The sequence below is a fragment of the Neoarius graeffei genome, chromosome 8, assembly GCF_027579695.1.
Source record: "Neoarius graeffei isolate fNeoGra1 chromosome 8, fNeoGra1.pri, whole genome shotgun sequence".
Taxonomy (NCBI): Eukaryota; Metazoa; Chordata; class Actinopteri; order Siluriformes; family Ariidae; genus Neoarius; species Neoarius graeffei.
This window is the reverse complement of record NC_083576.1, coordinates 3,080,621-3,100,620: the sequence shown is the minus strand read 5'-3', so window position 1 is coordinate 3,100,620 and position 20,000 is coordinate 3,080,621. Positions and strand designations below refer to the sequence as shown.

The following is a 20,000-nucleotide window of genomic DNA, read 5'->3' as shown; positions in this document are numbered from 1 at the left end:
TTTCTTCCTCTATCTCTCCATCATGGTGCGGATTTAACACGGAGCTTCCCCCCCACGTTTTCCTTTTTCACCCGGGAGGATTTATTCATCTCTCTCTCTCTCTCTCTCTCTCTCTCTCTCTGTCTGTTCTTCATGGTGGATGTGGAGCCGCTTCTCACACCGAGATGCAACAGATAACGAGCTTCTCACTTCTCCTCCACCTTCACGCGCTCTTCTGGGGATGTGCGCTCGCGGGAGCTCCCAGTGTGCAGATAGGTGTGTGTGTGTGTGTGTGTGTGTGTGTGTATCTATGTATGTGTTCTTAGATAGCTCCAATTGGACCCCTTAAAGGTTCTATATGGAACCTTACAAGTGTCAGCAAGAAGAAAGACTTAATCATGAACAAACCATCAAAGAACCTGTAAAGAATGGAACCGTATTTATCTACCTCACGGGTTCCTGCACTCTTCTGTAGGGTGCTAGATAGAAGAAGGTTCTTGATTTAACCTGTTTATGGCATGTGTTAAGGAATGTGCCTCTCTCTCTCTCTCTCTCTCTCTGTGTGTGTGTGTGTGTGTGTGTGTGTGTGTGTGCGCTCTGTAGAATAATGCTTAAAGGTTCTATCTAGAACCCATCCAGGGTTTCCCTATAAAAAATGGTTTCCAAGTAGAACCTTATGAACCCTTAACTATACTCTTAGAAATCAGGGTTACTGAAGAGTTCAGATAATACAAACCTTCTGCTGTAGGGTTCTAGATAGAGGAACCTTTAAAGGTTCTAGATTTAACCCATTTATTCATGTGTGTCTGTGTGTGAGTGAGAGAGAGAGAGAGAGAGAGAGAGAGAGAGAGAGAGAGAGAATCTATTAGTGCATCAGTGATGTCTAAAAACGTTCTTAAATTTGTCTGTCTTGAAAAATCCTGGAAATGTTATATCTAGAACCGTACAGTCATTTTTTTAAAAGAACTGTTTCCTAAGAAGCTAGAATTCTTAACCATCTCGAGAACCCTTCAACAACCCTGATTTGTAAGTGCAAGTCCAAATGTAGACACATATCTTTGTATACATTTAGAACCCTGAAGCTTTCTTCAATTGTCCATTTGATAGAACCCATTTAGTTTCTATTTAGAACGCTGTAAGTATTTGGTTTTTTGAAGCTGAAAACCCTTACATATCCAATTAACCCTTAAAGAACCCTTATATGCTCTTCATTCAGTCTCTCTAGGATAGCTCTTAAGGTTCTATCAAAAACTGTACAGCTTCTCAGAATAAGTAGAACCATTATCATAGACTCTAGAACCCTTATCCATTCAAAGAACCCTAATTTCTAAATGTGTGTGTGTGTGTGTGTGTGTGTGTGTGTTTCACTATCAGAACTGTATTCTCTAAGAAAACCAGATTCCTCATGGGTCTGGGTAGTGGGAACATTTCCTTATAGGATTATAGATAATAGAACACTTAAAGGTTTTAGATTTACCCTGTTTATACTTTAACAAGAATGACATCTAATGCTCTGTGTGGAATCGTGCAGCAGAGGGTTTCTTTTTCAGAATAAGTAAAACCTTTTCCCCAGAATCTAGAACCCTTAAATCCCTTCAGGGTTCTAATGTTTGACTGAGTGAGTGAATGAGTGAGTGAGTAGAAAAAAAAATGTGTGTATATGTCAAAAAATGAAATGCTCTTTTTAAAAGTAGCACATTCTAAAAAATAAAAGTTCAAAAATGGTTCTTTAGAGAAGGGTCTTAAGGAACCATTGGTTCTTGAATCAGTGTTTTAATAAACGGTCCTTGAAATTATTTTGTTTGTTTCCCAATGAACAGAAAAATCATGTGATTTGAAAAATATCCAAAGACTCATGCAGTGAAGGGTTCTTCTGAGAACCAAAAGATCTTAAAGACCCACATACTGAGAGGTTCTTCTGAGAACCTAAAGATATTTACTCCTATAAATGTTTGATACATCGTCATTAAAAAGAGCTCCATCTTCTATCTTTAGGGCTTTTCTGCGGCATTCTTTCCCTCAGGCAGAACCATTAATGGTTCTATATAGAACCTTAGAGCAGTAATGGTTCCAAGCAGAACCCCTATAGGACTTTGAGAACCCATGACTAAAAAGACATCTTTTTTCTAAATGTGTGTGTGTCTGTGTGTGTAGGCGGCCTGTTCCCCAGAGGAGCGGATCAGGAGTACAGTGCGTTCCGGGTCGGTATGGTTCAATTCTCCACACCCGAGTTCCGTCTCACTCCTCACATCGACAATCTGGAGGTGACCAACAGCTTTGCCGTCACCAACTGCTGTGAGTCTCACACACACACACACACACACACACACACACACACACACACACACACACACACCTTCTGTCATCAGCTTAAACTCATCGTCTCATTTATTCACCTTTTGGATCTCAAACAAATTAAAGAAAATTCATTTTAAAAAATTAACAAAAAATTTTTAAATGACGAACTGCACTTAAATTATCCAAAATTATGTTTTTAAAATGTTGTCTATTTTTTTATCTTTCTTATCATACAATAAAATCTTGCATTATATTATTAGTTTCACCTTTAACTCATTATTAAATCACGTGATTCTGCCTCGAGTTAAATTTGTCTGGAATAAAAGTTAAAACACTACATGTTGTGCTGTTTTAGGAAAATAATCAACCCCAGTATGATGTGATGAAGCGGTTCTTATTACCTCACCATTATTGATTATTTTTCTCTAACAGTACATCCCTGAGTCTTTTACTCCTCTCATACCTCAGCAATTTACCACCGATTACAATCTTTTAATTAAAGATCAACACCTTGTACTTTTTATTTCATGTGAGTGAAACAAGTTACTTCCTGTTGTCACTTACGTTATAGCAGCTATAAACACTCGTTCCCTCAACATTTGCTTTTTAACATGTTTATTATCACTGGAGCGTTGACTGTACGAGTCTCTGTGATAGCCGTTACTATAGAAACGATGACGTATTATAACTAGCGCATTAATATGTATAAACCTGCGCTAGTGTACATATTAATGAGTGCTTTCTGGCCAATCAGAATCCTGAGTGAATTCTGGCTCTCAGGGCTCACATTTTAATTACGACTTGATCCACAAACTACTAATGATCCGTGAACTTACAGCAATTATTCCCGCTTGTTACTTTCAGTCTGTTTGGTTTATAGACGGCATTTTAAAGCTTCCTTTATCACATTTTATTATGATATGTAGATACTAGTTATTAATAAACACAGTAATAATATCTCATCTCATCTCATTATCTGTAGCCACTTTATCCTGTTCTACAGGGTCGCAGGCGAGCTGGATCCTATCCCAGCTGACTATGGGCGAAAGGCGGGGTACACCCTGGGCAAGTCGCCAGGTCATCACAGGGCTGACACATAGACACAGACAACCATTCACACTCACATTCACACCTACGCTCAATTTAGAGTCACCAGTTAACCTAACCTGCATGTCTTTGGACTGTGGGGGAAACCGGAGCACCCGGAGGAAACCCACACGGACACGGGGAGAACATGCAAACTCCGCACAGAAAGGCCCTCGCCGGCCACGGGGCTTGAACCTGGACCTTCTTGCTGTGAGGCGACAGCGCTAACCACTACACCACCATGCCGACATAATATCATTAATAATAATAATAATAATAATAATAATAATAATAATAAATTAACACTGATTGGATTGAAGTGATCCAAATAACTTGCAAGAACTGACCCAATGAGATCCTGAGATCTGCTTGGACCCCACCACTTACAGCTGGTATTATCTCGTCTAATTAAATTGCACTGAATGACACCCACAGGTGTGTTATGAATAAAGCAGCAGGTTTAGTCCAGGTGAGTGGGTGAGCCGTCTCTTTTTTCCTCTCTCTGTTCTGGTGTTATCTCCATCTCATCCCCTCCAGCACTCCTTCCTCCTACATCACCTCCCAGAGCTGGAGTTTCATTTCTCTTGTACCTTTCTTTTATTTCATTTACAGTCTGCAATCACGCAACTAAAATCCCCCCCACACACACCTGATAATAACACGGCTCACAGAGCTGGATTAAGTCTGACACCTGACCGAGCGTCTGCAGCGCTGAATTATAGAACATTATCGAGTCTTTTACGGGTAACTGTGATTCAAATGAAAATTCACGTAAACAGACAGCAGCAAAAGATTTCAGACTAAATCCATCCAGTCTCATCACATGACTCATGCACAAGAGTTAATTAAATACTGTTAGTTTATTTTAACATGAATACCATAGCTATGTTGAGTTCTGGATTCTGATTGGTCAGAAGGTGTTGATTAATTTCCTATAAGAGCAGATCTGAGAGTAGCACAGGTTTGTGTATATTAACACGTTCACTCTTGTACGTTATCACAGACGTTTTTAACCTTTTTGGGGGCTAACCGACATCAAAGCTCAAACCAGAACATCCACTTAAAGTTAGTTATCGATTATGACAAATGAATGTTCTGTCAGATCAAAATGTAAAAGTTTTGAGGCAACTGTGGTTATGTGACATATCCTAGCAACCGTCTTGATACGTAGTGAACTAGTGTGGTGAGGACTCGTGAGACGGAGATCTCACAGCTTCTCATCACTCAGATCAAGGAGAAGTTTTATTTTACTCCATGATGCACGTGTCATGAATCCTGGCCAGTGGTGAGCAATTACTCCAGGAGTCTCAGCCACGGAGACCCTGAACGCTCTCTAAGCTTAAACAGTCCCATGAGCCTTTGTGCTCAAAACGTGGAACTGACAGCAATTAGAGCAAGCGCCTTTTCCAGTTGCGACAACAATAATCCTTCTCCCTGGACATGAATTTGTTTTCAAAATCAACCTAAGAATGAGATTAAAGGTATATTTTAATAAAAACTATGCAATAATAAATGCTTGAGGACACACTTGGGGATGTGCTGATAGATTTACAGCATATAAAAACTAACAAAAGAAATTTCGAGATGTTTCTAAAGCTGATACTGTCGAGGTTCATCATGCTCGTTGTCATCTCTCAGACCTCATCCCTCTTTCCCCTCAGAGGAGTCTAAACAAGAGACAAATCTGATTATGATGTTTTATTTTTATTTTTCTCAGTATTTTAAAGCCCCTAGGTGGCACTACATTTTTACAGTCATGGCTCCGAGCTTATTTCCTGTCTGACGAGTGATTTTGTATAACAGCGCCGGTGCAGCATGTGCAATAAGACCCTTTATTATGTACAATATGATTTAACCATAAAGCCACATTTTTTGTCCTATTATCTTATATATATATATACACATAAAATGGGATGAAATAACGACACACTAATGGGATGGAACAGCTGGAACATCGTAATTACATCAAAGAATGAAGATATCATCACTGTCTTAGATATAATCTCTTTCTCATATTTCTGTGTGCAATAATCTGCTGCTGTTTTAATAAAAATACAAAAGAAAAGAGAAAACTATTTTTCACCAAATGCTCCATTTATTACAAAGAGGAGATTAAAAAGAGCTACAGAGTGCCTCGTTATGCACAGAGCAAAGCATTTAGACCAGAAATATAATTTTTTTGAAAATATCTTTAAATAAATAAGTAAAGACCTAACTAACTAAATAAATAACTAGCTAAATAAGACATGTACAGTGCCTTGCAAAAGTATTCATCCCCCTTGGTGTTTGTCTTGTTTTGTTGCTTTACAAATTGGAATTAAAATGGATTTTTGGAGGGTAGCAGGTAGCACCATCTGATTTACACAACATGCTGACCACTTTAAAGGTGCACATTGATTTTTTTTTATTGTGACACAAACAATAATTAATATGAAAAAACAAAAATCTGGAGTGTGCATAAGTATTCAAACCCCCCCCCCTCCCCCCCCCCCCCCCAAAAAAAAAAAAAAAGAGCCACCTTTGTAGAGCCACCTTTTGCTACAATTACAGCTGTAAGTCTCTTGGGGTGTATCTCTATTAGCTTCGCACATCTAGCCACTGGGATTTTTGCCCATTCCTCAAAGCAAAACTGCTCCAACTCCTTTAGATTAGATGGGTTGCGTTGGTGTACAGTGATCAAGTTCAAGTTATGCCACAGATTCTCAATTGGATTGAGGTCTGGGCTTTGACTAGTTTATTCCAAGACATTTAAATGTTTCCCTTTAAACCACTCCAGTGTAGCTTTAGCAGTATGTTTAGGGTCATTGTCCTGTTGGAATGTGAACCTTCGTCCCAGTCTCAAACTTCTGGCCGACTCAAACAGGTTTTCCTCAAGAATTGCCCTGTATTTAGTGCCATCCATCTTTCCTTCAGTCCTGACCAGCTTTCCTGTCCCTGCAGATGAAAAATATCCCCACAGCATGATGCTGCCACCACCATGCTTCACCACCAGAATGATGTTCTCAGGGTGTTGGGTTTGCGCCACACATGGCGTTTCCCATGATGGCCAAAAAGATCAGTTTTAGTCTCATTTGGCCAGAGAATCTTCTTCCATGTGCTTGGGGAGTCTGCCACATGCTGTTGGGTAAACTCCAAACATGATTTTTTAAGCAATGACTTTTTTCTGTCCACTCTTCCATAAAGCCCCGCCCACTCTGTGGAGTGTATGGTGTAAAGTGGTCCTATGGACAGATTCTCCCATCTCCACTGTGGATCTTTGCAGCTCCTTCAGTGTTATCTTTGGTATCTTTGTTGCATCTCTGATTAATGCCCTCCTTGCCCGGTCTGTGAGTTTTGGTGGGCGGGGCCTTCTCTTCTCAGGTTTGTAGTGGTGCCATATTCTTTCCATTTCGCTATAATGGATTTAATGGAGCTCTGTGGGATATTCAAAGTTTGGGATATTTTTTATAACCCAACCCTGATCTATACTTCTCCACAACTTTGTCTCTGACCTGTTTGGAGGCTCCCTGGTTTTTATGTTGCTTGCTTAGTCGTGTTGCAGAGTCAGGATCCTTCCAAAACAGGTTGATTTATACAGACATCATGTGACAGATCATGTGACACTTTGATTGCACACAGGTGGATCTTAATCAACTAATTATGTGACTTATGAAGTGAATTGTTTGGACCAGCGCTTATTTAGGGGTTTCATACGAAAGGGGGTGAATACTTATGCACACTCCAGATTTCTGTTTTTTCATCTTAATTATTGTTTGTTTCACAATAAAACAACAATGTGCACCTTTAAAGTGGTCAGCATGTTGTGTAAATCAGATGGTGCTAACCCTCCAAAAATCCATTTTAATTCCAGCTTGTAATGCGACAAAACAGGATAAACACCAAGGGGGATGAATACTTTTGCAAGACACCAAATTTGTAAATCTGAGTTACATTTCATTTTAGTATTTAATCACGCTAATCAAACTTAAAGCTTCTATGTATAGAACCTTAAAACAGAGCGTTCTAGAAATATCATTTTATAAAATGAAGTTAAATATATCTTTAAATCTTATTCTACTTAAAACTTCACTGATGCAGCAAAGGTTCTACTAGGAATTTTAGTCAAAGGTCACTGGCCAAGCAATACACACCAATCCCATTAACTAGACTTTAGGTTAGAATTTTTTTTGTGTTTACAGTATATCCAGTAGCATCCACAGACAGAACCATTAAAGGTGTTGGAGAAGGTTCAAGAAAGAACCTTTTTCAGAGTCTTCAAGGTCCATTTCTGTCCCCCAAGGTACAATCTACACTACCCCTGAGGGCTCATTATTGGACCGCAGGGTAACTATGTGTACCTTTTTAGGACCCAAAAGGTACATATATGTTCCCAAGCAGTAGATAAAGGGTACAAACAAGTACCTTAGAGGGTACTGCCTCACTGACAAGCCGTTGTACCCCTAAAGGTACAATAATGTACTTTTTTTTCTGAGAGTGTGGAAATTTGAAATCAATAAGGCTCCTGGAAAACTGCATACAAATAAGGGCTCTTTAAATAATTAATGGCTAAACATCCTTATATGGGGCCACACCTGGATTCTCTGACAGGAAACCTTCTTTTCATAGAACCTTTGAAGGTTTCTTCAAAGGGTGCAACAGTGTGCTAGATGGGAACTTTCTGTCTAAGAGCATTAGCTAAAGAAAGATGCCCAGGTTTGAATTACTTTATAAAATAGAGATCTTTCCAAAAATAGAGTTCAAAGTATAACATGTTTAACTAGGAGGGTACTTGGTAGAGAAGGGAAGCATAGTGGTGTAGTGGTTAGCACTGTCACCTCACACCAAGAAGGTCCGGGTTCAAGCCCCGTGGCCGGCGAGGGCCTTTCTGTGCGGAGTTTGCATGTTCTCCCCGTGTCTGCATGGGTTTCCTCTGGGTGCTCCGGTTTCCCCCACAGTCCAAAGACATGCAGGTTAGGTTAACTGGTGACTCTAAATTGACTGTAGGTGTGAATGTGAGTGTGTCTCTATGTGTCAGCCCTGTGATGATCTGGTGACTTGTCCAGGGTATGACCCGCCTCTCACCCATAGTCAGTTGGGATAGGCTCCAGCTTGCCTGTGACCCTGTACAGGATAAGCGGTTACGGTTAATGGATGGATGGTACTTGGTAGGGTCCATTCCTCCACCAAGCCACATATTATCAACATCAAAATCAAATTTTTTTGAGCCTTAGATAATACTGAAGATGTCCACCAAATTTCATCCAAATCCATTCATCACTTTTGGAGTTACATTGGGAAAAGGCAAAAGAAAGAAATCCTGGATCCACATACATATCCGAATTTGTATCAAAATCTAATCAGTTGTTCCATGGCCAATGGTCCACTTTTCCTCCAAATTTCATAAAAATCTGTTCACTACTTTTTCAGTTACATTGGGAACAAACAAATAAACAGAGGTGAAACCATAACCTTCTCCAACAAAGTTGGTGGAGGTAAAAATGGTTCCAATTTGGACTCCATTGATACAACAAAGGTTCTACTTGTAACCTTAGTTCAATATCACTGGGCAACTATATACTATACAGCCTTAAGGCCCAAGTTTACTTATATGCTGTGTGAATGACACAAATGACACAGCTACTGACCAATCATAATCGAGTATTCAAATGAGGCATGTAATAAAGAACCTTTAAGCATTCCTCCAGAGGGACAAACTGAGAAACACTTAAAATCGCTATACGGTAACTTCATTCTCCAAGTAGTATGATGCTGCTGCTGCTGATGAATACCAGAGTTTGCAGAACAAACACAGCCCCAGAAAATACCATGAGCTAGATTTTAGCTTTTTTTTCCTTTGTACATTAAACAGAGCCATGAGACTGCCATGCAGACAGATGATATTTTATTAAGCTGTCATTTTCTCAGAGTTATTTTGTCCCTCTCATGGTAACTCTGTGACTCAGAGATGTCTCATTACTGAACTATAACAAGGTCTATGTGTGAGCTTGAATACTGAGGTAACAAACAGCAGCCAGACACAGTAATATCTTACAGAACAGCTCCTCGTTATTAGAAAATATCCAAGAATCACGCCCAAATCCATGTCTAGAGTCAAGACACAGCCAGACAAAACCAGATACGTTCCTTATTAAAGCAGACAAAAAGACAAACAAAATGCATAACAGTCATCAGATGATGTGATGAAAATCAGGAAGTAAATAAAGGGAGTTGTAGAACAGTAGGGTTATTGAGCACAGAAGCTCCTAAAACAATGGGAACAATAAAACACTGCAAAGGGTGAAGTGGGGGTAGAATGAAGCCAGACATGATGAGGAGCAATGACAAGGTGTGGTAGGACCAGATCAGGTGAGGTAAGGCAGGTGAGGCAAGGTGGGGAAAGGTGCCAGGGTGGGCAAGATATGCAAGATGAGGTAGGGTGAGGCAAGGTGGGGTGAGGTAGGGCAAGGTGGGGCAAAGTAGGGTAAGATGGAGGAAGGTGACAAAGGGCAGGGTGAGGCAAGGAAAGGTGGGGTGAGGTAGGGCATTATGGGACTAGGTAGAGCAAGATGGAGCAGGTAGGGAAGATGAGGCAGGGTGGGGCAAGGTAAGCAGAAGTGGAGTATGATAGGCAAAGGTAGGGCGGAGCAAATTTGAGGTAGAGAAAGGTGGAGTGAGATAGGACCAGATGGGGCAAGGAGGAGTAAGGGTGGGGAAAGATAGGGCAAGATAGGGCAGGTAGGGAAGATGAAGTAGGGAAAGGTGGGTGAGATAGGGCAAGGTGGGGCAAGGTAAGCAAAAGTGGGGTATGACAAGCAAAGGTGGGGTATGGTAAAGTGAGGTAGAGAAAGGTGGAGTGAGATAGGACCAGATGGGGCAAGGGGGGTAAGGTAGGCAAAGGTGGGGAAAGATGGGGCAAGATGGGGCAGGTAGGGAAGATGTAGTAGGGAAAGGTGGGCAAGATAGGGCATAGTGGGGCAAGGTAAGCAAAAGTGGGGTATGATAGGCAAAGGTGGGGCAGGTCAAATTTGAAGTAGAGAAAGGTGGAGTGAGACAAGACCAGATGGGGCAAAGGGGGGCGAGGTAGGCAAAGGCAGGGCAAGATAGGGCAAGATGGGGCAGGGTGGAGTGAGGTTGGGAAAGGTGGGTGAGATGGGGCAGGGTGAGGTGTGGTAGGCAAAGGTGGATGGGGTAAGGGAAAGTTGGGAAAGGTGAGGCAAGATAGGGCAAGATGAGGCAGGGTGAGGTAAGGTGTATGAGGTAGGGGAAGTTAGAGTGAGGGTAAGGCAGAGTGAGGCAAGGTTGAGTTCATATTTAGATATGAAATAAATAAATAAATAAATAAATAAATCCTAAATTGTCAAAATAATGTTGATTAATGTTATAAATGTATATATTGTATTATATTTAGAGTTATATATTACCCTCAGCTTCTGGTGTAATGTAATGTAATGTAATATAATGTAGGCTTCTGGCGTATTTTATAGTAAATGTTCTGTTCCTCGTCATCACCTTCCTCAGGAAGGATTGCTGTGGTACTTTTTTCTTTCAAGGTTGCTTTTTTCCTAACACAGTGTGAACAGATATTTTATATAGGACTTTGCTCTCACCGTTGTCCTGCTCGCTTTGTCTCTGAGGAACCTCGGCCTGGTTTCTTATATGAAAGTGTTATATTAAGCCCTGTAGCATGCTAACGCTAATATTAGTCCACTCTTCATGTAGCATATATATGAATATTTAAAATATAACCTCGAGTCTGAGTGAGGAAATGATCTGAAAAGCAGATCTGTCATTTAATCATGACATTCTCTCAGATTTCTGACAACATTTCCAAATGAGACGAAATTAAATGCAGTATAACAATGCAACTCAGTCGTACTGTAATTATTGCTATCAGTTATACAGTCACTACAGTGAAATTAAGCCTACGTTCTCTCTAGCAAGAGAGCGAAGATTCTCTTGTGTTACTTGTAGTTTGTAGCCTCTTGTAGGCGTGGCCTGTCCAGTGTTTTTGTTGCTGTTGTTCCAGTGAGAAGTGGTAGTTGCTAGATATAACTTCTAAAGCAAATTAGTTAAAGGCAAATTAATTAACACACAAATCAGTGTGATGTACACGTTACATGCTCAGCTTCGTTCTAAGATTAGATTAGCAAAGAGCGCTAGCTGTACTAGCTACATACATGACAGTTTGAAATTGTTGTTTAACAGTGATGTACCTCATTAGCATCGAATTGAGAAAATCTCAAAATCTCATCCCGGACGAGACCCACCAAGATACGACTGCTTCATCATGAGATAAAGATGATAAAGTCAGAAGAACTCTAGAAGAACCATGAAAGCACAAAATAAATGACCCCCCATAGCACAACAGAGAGTGTGTGTGGGTGTGTGTTATCTATGTAAAGTGAACGTTCTTCAGCGTTCGGATCAGATCAGGCTGGATCATTCCTTGACGGGTGATTACGCTCTCTCTCGCTCGTCGTGACATGTGTATGAGCCATGTATCTCCTGCTGACTGGCTGAATCGATGCGGTTTCAATTAAAGTGACCTGCTGTTTCCCGCCGCATGAACCTGCAGGACTCACACAGAGAGCAGCGCTGATCCGACTGAACCCAGCCACCTGGGAGAGAGCGAGGGAAATGGAGGATAAAGCAAGACAGAATGAAGTCGAATGAATAGCTTACACTCTGTTGTAGAGGGCTGAAAGAGGCTGAAGCGGTGGCAGGGTCTCTGCTGGGTGTTCATGGAACTGAAGCTTTGACAGTAGTGCAGCTGCAACTCACAGGTTTATATTAAACGCTCGCTCGAATACCGTATTGTTTCTATAGTAACAACTCGTTCAGCAGGACTTGAACTGAATACAATAAACAGGTTAAAAAACGAGCCTCATCACTGATGTGTTGAAGTTTTCTATAAGGAGATGCTTATTTCTGTAACATTTCTGGAAGGCGTCAGAAGAGTTTACACTTCTTTCGGTTTATCAAAGCAAATTTTTGAAAAGGCCGATGAGAGAACAGTTCTTTACAGCTGCTATAACATCAATGGAAACCTGTTCTGTGGACTTTCCACAACATGTAACTATAAATGGATAAAATATTCTACAAAAAACTCATCTCATCTCATTATCTGTAGCCGCTTTATCCTGTTCTACAGGGTCGCAGGCAAGCTGGATCCTATCCCAGCTGACTACGGGTGAAAGGCGGGGTACACCCTGGACAAGTCGCCAGGTCATCACAGGGCTGACACATAGACACAGACAACCATTCACACTCACATTCACACCTACGCTCAATTTAGAGTCACCAGTTAACCTAACCTGCATGTCTTTGGACTGTGGGGGAAACCGGAGCACCCGGAGGAAACCCACGCGGACACGGGGAGAACATGCAAACTCCGCACAGAAAGGCCCTCGCCGGCCACGGGGCTCGAACCCGGACCTTCTTGCTGTGAGGCGACAGCGCTAACCACTACACCACCGTGCCGCCCCTCAACAAAAAACTAATAAACAAATAAAAAACTGTAATTTGTTGTGATGTAAGAGAAATAAAACATTTGTGAACGTTACAGTAACTCTGCTTCATCACACCACCCTGTGACTGATTATTTTACCATAACTTCATGACACACAGTGTTTTATTCCTTACATACCGAAGACTCCTTTTTAGATAACACCAGCGTGTCCATGTGACCTTTGTTAGCTTGTGGAGGCAGAGGAGGTTCACTGATCTGCGCTCGTAATCAGGGACCTTCTACAAAAAAGAAAGAAAAAAAATTCGCTGCATGTGACAGTTGGATTTGTATCAGCTTTCTCAGAGATGGACAGAGACGGAGAGAAATTGAGAGATGGGTAGATAGAGATGGAGAGAGATAGAGAGAAGGAGAGATAAACAGAGACTAAGAGATGGTGAGAGATGAAGAAACACTGAGAGAGCTGGAGATGTGGAGAGAAATGGAGAGATGGAGAGATGGAGAAAGGTGGAGAGATGGAGAAAGATGGATGAAGGCAGTAATTGTGTTTCTGTAATTGTGTTCCTCTCATTCGGAGTTTTTAAGGCTGACCTTTCCTCTCAAGCAGCTCCCGTCATGTTCAGCGGCATTCTGTCTCACTGCCTCCACACGTCTCTCTAGATTTTATCGTCAGTCTAATTTACTCTGGGGACATTTCCTCTCTGCTTCCTTCAACATCCAGTCCACTGGGAACCTTCCGGATACAGCACAAAAGTTTGCACACCCTTAAACCAATGAAACCAACAAGACGTTTAATGTGAGCTGCTGCTTCATTATCAGTTTTCATAAAGGTCACATGGATTTATGTTCCTCTTCTCGAAGACTCAAAACTCATCCTCGTGCCTTTAACCGTGAGTTATTCATTAATATAATGTAGTTACTGTTACCATCACAACATCACGACACCACAGTGAGGATTGCTTTCCTATTACAGCATGGCACGACATGTTTGGTTTTTTTACTTTCTCTGATATACCATACTATTATTATTATTATACATCCTATGTATATAATAATAATAATGGAGAGGGAGAGAGGTGGAGAAGTGGATCTCTCCACTTCTCCATCTATCTCCACCTCTCTCCATCGACCCTGATTGACAACCAGAGTGCAGACCCGTAGTCTCCCGAGACTGAAGGATACCTACCACTACTACTAATATACATCCTATACAAGGCCGTGTAATTGAAAATTATGTGAATGAGCAGGAAATTATTTATTATTTTGCCAGATTAAGCATCAGTTTCACAATATATTTCATATTTTCTCATCACGATATATCGTCATGGTGATAAATCATCACAGCCCTACATGTGGATGAATGATTCTGCTTCTCTAGACAGGAAATCATCTGTGCTTTGGGTTCTGAATGCTTGTGAATCTGTGAGACATCCAGCATGACATGCAACAAATGCACACGCTCCAGACATTTCTGCCGTTACCATAGCGATGAGGTCGTCTCTGAAGCCGCTTTGTGCATTGAAAAGCTGATACACACTTTGCCGTTGCCTTGCGTGGAGGTCTTAAAATGGTCTGAATCATGTCTGTGTGTGTGTGTGTGTGTGTGTGTGTGTGTGTGTGTGTGTGTGTGTGTGTGTGTCGCAAGCGTGGGTGGAATGTGATTTGTCCTGGCCGGGTGTGAAATCTGTAACACACACTCAACTGAGGAAGGATACACACTCCTCTTTGCATGATCACCATGGTGATGGCTCTCCTGTTCGAAGTGCATTTACATAACGCAGATGTTTTTCATTTTTTATTCCAGCTGAACGCTGAAAGCTTTTTGTTCCGCCTCATCATAAATATGTGCCCCTTCAGCTTTGCACTAGAGCTTTGAGGCTAAAGTAACAAAGAAGTAACGGATATTTATTGCATCCAGTTTAGCATTGTGCAAAACACATGACTAAATCACTTAAAGGAGAACTGAAGTCATTTTTAAACTTGCTTTATTTCTTAATTAACATGTTCTTCAATTACATTTTCGGTTTTAGTAACCTCATATTGTGACTCATACTGGCAACTAATTGCAATTAAATATTATACTTATCGGCCTATTCGGTTTTTAGCCGTGTTGAATTTAGTTCGTTTGGTCAACGGCAGGCGTCGCTTATCCGCGCGATCTTCACGAGACTTGTGCGAGACTTCGAAACGTGAAGTGTCAACCAGGTGTCAGTGCCACCATTTTGAAAACTGTTTTCCAGACGAAGTATTGCACAAAAACGAGTTTAAATGACGGTTACTGCCTACTTTTTTCAAACTTTTCTGATTGCTATCAAAACAAACAAAACTTCCGGCTTGATTACATCAGCATTCGAAAGAGGGCGCGTGCATTTTTTGACAGCGTTGGCAGATGTTGGTCACTTTGATTTCCGCTGTACGTTTCACTTCCGTGCTACGATGTCTCGCACAGGTCTCAATGAATCTCGTTTACGGCCATTGCTTTGACATATGGACTGATATATTACAGAGCATATTTCAAACACTCATAACTTGCTATAGCAGCGACAAAATAGCGATCAAACATGCATTCCGATATTTAATAAAATGAGAGAAATAGAATTTTGATGAGAGCAGCATGGTGGTGTAGTGGTTAACGCTGTCACCTCACAGCAAGAAGGTCCGGGTTCGAGCCCCGTGGCCGGCGAGGGCCTTTCTGTGCAGAGTTTGCATGTTCTCCCCGTGTCCGCGTGGGTTTCCTCCGGGTGCTCCGGTTTCCCCCACAGTCCAAAGACATGCAGGTTAGGTTAACTGGTGACTCTAAATTGAGCGTAGGTGTGAATGTGAGTGTGAATGGTTGTCTGTGTCTAAGTGCAGCCCTGTGATGACCTGGCGACTTGTCCAGGGTGAACCCCGCCTTTCGCCCGTAGTCAGCTGGGATAGGATCCAGCTCGCCTGCGACCCTGTAGAACAGGATAAAGCGGCTACAGATTAATGAGATGAACTGTTTTTTTTTTTATTTATCTCAATCACCTGTGAAGTATCAGTAGTGCTGAGCTTCCTTTTATTGTTAGCTATTGTACGTTAGCATCGTATCTCCACTGTCGCAAATTTCAGACAGCAGATGTGTCTTGACTCCATGTGGAGCGATGTGAAATAGAGGTTTCATATCAAACTATGACATTAGTTGAGAAAATCATTAACCAATAAGCGACCAACTGCTGCTAGCTCCTTCCCCAAGTACCAGTAGTTCCTGATGTTGAGCAAGAACTTTGGACCATCCTGCTGAAACAAACAACCCAACTAATCTCCAGCATCATGTCAAACTGGAACAAACTGTTATGGAGCAGGGGAGGGATCTGAGATAAACCACACGTCATATTTTAGTGGAACTCTAACATGTTTACTTCTGAGGTTTCAAAGCAATTCACAGCTCCAGACCCTGGTAGAACTCGTGATGCTCCTCAGATGAAGGTTCACACATCCAGCCTTGAGAAACAGCATGAAGTTTCTGACGTTTTTTCATACATTTCCAAAACACGGTGTCAGAGCAGGGGTGTATCCAGGGTCTTGAATGTTATTAAGAAGTTGATTATGTCACTACACGTGTCATGATACTTGATTGTGGGCGTGGCTGGCTCAGCTCTTTTTAGGTTCTTGCTACAAGAATTTGTCGCAAAACAGTCAAGTGTATTATTTATACACATTACTGCGTTACTTTAATTTAACGTGTACTGAGGAATCAGTTGGATTTGTACTGTGACAGAAATCAGTCGTATACGGATATGTCTGAAAAAGCTAGACTTACTCACTGGCCACTTTATTAGGAACACTCCAACATCCATCCACCTGCTGTTCTGTGTGATGCGGTTCTCTAATCAGCCTCAATGCATCAAATCACACAGATACAAATCGAGAGCTTCAGTTAATGTTCAAGATGTTCAAACATCAGAATAGGAGACACTGTGATCTCACAGTGAAGTGTGACTTTCTTTCTTTCTTTCTTTCTTTCTTTCTTTCTTTCTTTCTTTCTTTCTTTCTTTCTTTCTTTCTTTCTTTCTTTCACTGTGGTATGGGTGTTGGTTTGAGCCAGATGAGGATGAGGTTTGAGTATTTCAGAAACTGCTGATCTCCTCCTGGGGTTTTCACACACAAGTCTGTAGAGTTTACACAGAATGGTGCGGAAAACAACAAAAAAACATTGAATGAGAGAGTGAGTGAGTGACAGTTCTGTGGGTGGAAACAATCAAACGTCTTGATAAGAGAGAGTCAGAGGGAAATGGACAGATTTGAGGTGGTTCGAGCTTTTTTTGCCAGGAAGGATATAGTAACTCATATAATCACTCTTTACAACCGTGGTGAGCAGAAAAGCATCTCAGCATGCAACAGAAAACACAAGAACACATTGGGTTCCACTCCTGCAGCCAAGAACAGGGAGCTTAGAACCAACAGCTTTCTAAAAATCATCCAGATGTTTTTGAAACCGTATATGGATGTGGTATGTTCTCTGAATTTGGGCATCTGTACATAAATAAAAAAAAAAAAAGGAACAAAAAAACCAAAAACATTTTGGGTCGCAAAGGGAGAAATTTTATATCTTATCTTTCACTGGAAGCTTTTTTTCTGTGGATGGGGTTTGTATTTTTATTTATTCATTTTTAATTTGCAAAGTGTGCTTTCAAAAATATCCGTGTCCTTGTGAGGCTTTAAACAGGAGGGATCACCATCGAGTTCATTTCTCATGTGAAGGCAGGAGGACGCGTGTAGATGGCGAAACATAATTAAAATGTCATTACACACACAGTCAGGATGGATTTAGATAGCGACACAGAGAAATATGATTGCAAAATTATTGGCACCCTTCCCTGTCTGAGCAAAAATGATTAGTCTAAACAATTATTATCACACAGTGATTCACATTTTTACTCAGACAGATGGAGAGACGAATAAACTGAACGGAAATGAGCTGAAATCATTCTCATAAAAACATCTTTTCATGAACAATGTGCATAAATAAACACTTCAGTGACTTTCTATCTGACAGTCAAATGAAATTTAAACTGATCGTCGTTTTAACTGTGATGTACGTATGAAATAATAATAAAAAAATAAACATGAGTGTGAAATTTTCCTGATTTTATGCATCATGTCTTGTTTTTTATGCCATTGATGTTGGCTAAATTTCACTACACACACAGACACACACACACACAGACACACACACGTCCTCCGGGTCTCGCAGGGTGAGATGTGGTTGCCATGGCAGCAGCACTCCATGATGATGATAAATGGAGGGTTTGTTATGTTTAACATCCTAAACCATGACCTTTCACAGTTTATTAAGACACTTTATTAAGATGATTTATTAAGATGTTTCTCCTGTTCTACATTTTCTCACTTATCTCAGACAGCTCAGTGAGGAACGAAAACTTGACCGGCCGGAGTCAGTATTCATTTCATTCCAGTAAGGAAAATAATCAGTGACAGGGAGCTGTGATGAAGATGAGTTACTGTTTCCACATTACCGAGTGTTTTATTCCACTTACACAGCGGCAATTTGATAACCGTTATAACTTTTCATTTATTAAAAAATGATGTCATACGTTTTATCTGTTTAAAGTTAGACTTAATATCAGTGAAGCGAGTTTGTTCCTGTTCTCACTTCCACTACAGCAGCTGTAAACACTCGTCCCCTCAGCAGCCTCACTTTATTCTCTCACTTCAAGTTAATAAGGGAAAATAAATAAAATCGCAGCTTGTTCCATCATGTTCCTGAGAAACTGTATAGAAGTGTAAACTCCTCTGTCCTGAAAACGTTCCAGCTTCACCTCTGACTGTTACACAGTGCTGACACTGGAGACTCCTTCCAGAGATGGTACAGAAATGTCTCTTTGAATATGCTCAATTACACGTATTGTTATGTGGAATGTCCATCATAAAAAAACAAACAAACATTATAAACAGTAATCAGTGAGCCATAATAAATGAAATGAAGTCAATATTTGGTGTGAGACGACCCTTTGCTTAAAAAAAGAAAAAATATCCGTCTGAGGTCCAGTGAGGTCAGTTTTATGTGGAAATGATCTGTAGGTTTTCCTGAGCATCTTACAGAACCAGCCCCAGTTCTTCTGGACACTTTGACTGTCACACTCACTTCTTCATTTTACACCAAAACCCAGCAGCCTTCATTATGCTTTCTTTCTTCATCTGAAAAGTGCTCTCTTATGGAATATGCTGCTCAGATATAAACACATTTTTTTTCTGTAACATTTAATTTTGTGCTGGAAAAAAAAGCGAACATTTGCAAATCTAAAATGTTTTTGTACTGATTCAATAATGTAGAAGTTATAAAATAGAAATCTATAACAAAGTTTGAATGAAAAAAAAACAGTAGGAATTTTGCACAGTACTGTACCGGTAAATTAGGTACAGTAGTTAGTGGATCAGAACTAATCTGATTGGTCGAGTGGCGTAAGAAGAGTTCTGATACTTTATGCGAACAGCACTGGGATGTTTCAGTGTGTGCATCTCTCTGCCTGTCACATAAAACTCCACTTCTTCATTCTAATCAGTTACTATGGTCGTGTTAGTGAGTTAGTGACGTCATCAGTGGACATGGCGAATGATGCTTTTCAGGAATATAACTACTGACTGAAAATATGAAAGCTCAACATATGAAGATGAAAAGGAACCAGAGAGAGAGAGAGAGAGAGAGAGTTCATTGTGATGCTCGCTCTACCATTTAACAATGATCTTTGTGCTGCGATGCTTTTGGGAAACTCACCCCAGATCAGTGTGAGCGAGCCAGTGAGCCAAAGTACTATAAAGTGACTATAATATAATAATTATATATATATATATATATATATATATATATATATATATATATATATATATATATATATATATATATATATATAATTATTATATTATAAATTTATAAGGCAGCATGGTGATGTAGTGGTTAGCACTGTCACCTCACAGCAAGAAGGTCCAGGTTCGAGCCCCGTGGCCGGCGAGGGCCTTTCTGTGCGGAGTTTGCATGTTCTCCCCGTGTCCGCGTGGGTTTCCTCCGGGTGCTCCGGTTTCCCCCACAGTCCAAAGACATGCAGGTTAGGTTAACTGGTGACTCTAAATTGAGCGTAGGTGTGAATGTGAGTGTGAATGGTTGTCTGTGTCTATGTGTCAGCCCTGTGATGACCTGGCGACTTGTCCA

The 20,000-nt window shown here is 40.8% G+C and overlaps 1 protein-coding gene across 2 annotated transcripts in view; it reads left to right on the top strand.

Moving 5' to 3' along the window:
* The first annotated feature begins 2,171 nt into the window (after positions 1-2,171).
* gria2b (glutamate receptor, ionotropic, AMPA 2b) overlaps positions 2,172-20,000 on the top strand; it is a 75,884-nt gene continuing 58,055 nt past the window's right edge. For both annotated transcript variants that reach the window (XM_060926786.1, XM_060926787.1), the window contains exon 1: positions 2,172-2,274. In XM_060926786.1, the coding sequence (XP_060782769.1) occupies positions 2,187-2,274 (88 nt within the window). In that variant the 5' untranslated portion in view covers positions 2,172-2,186. The remainder of the gene's footprint in view (positions 2,275-20,000) is intronic.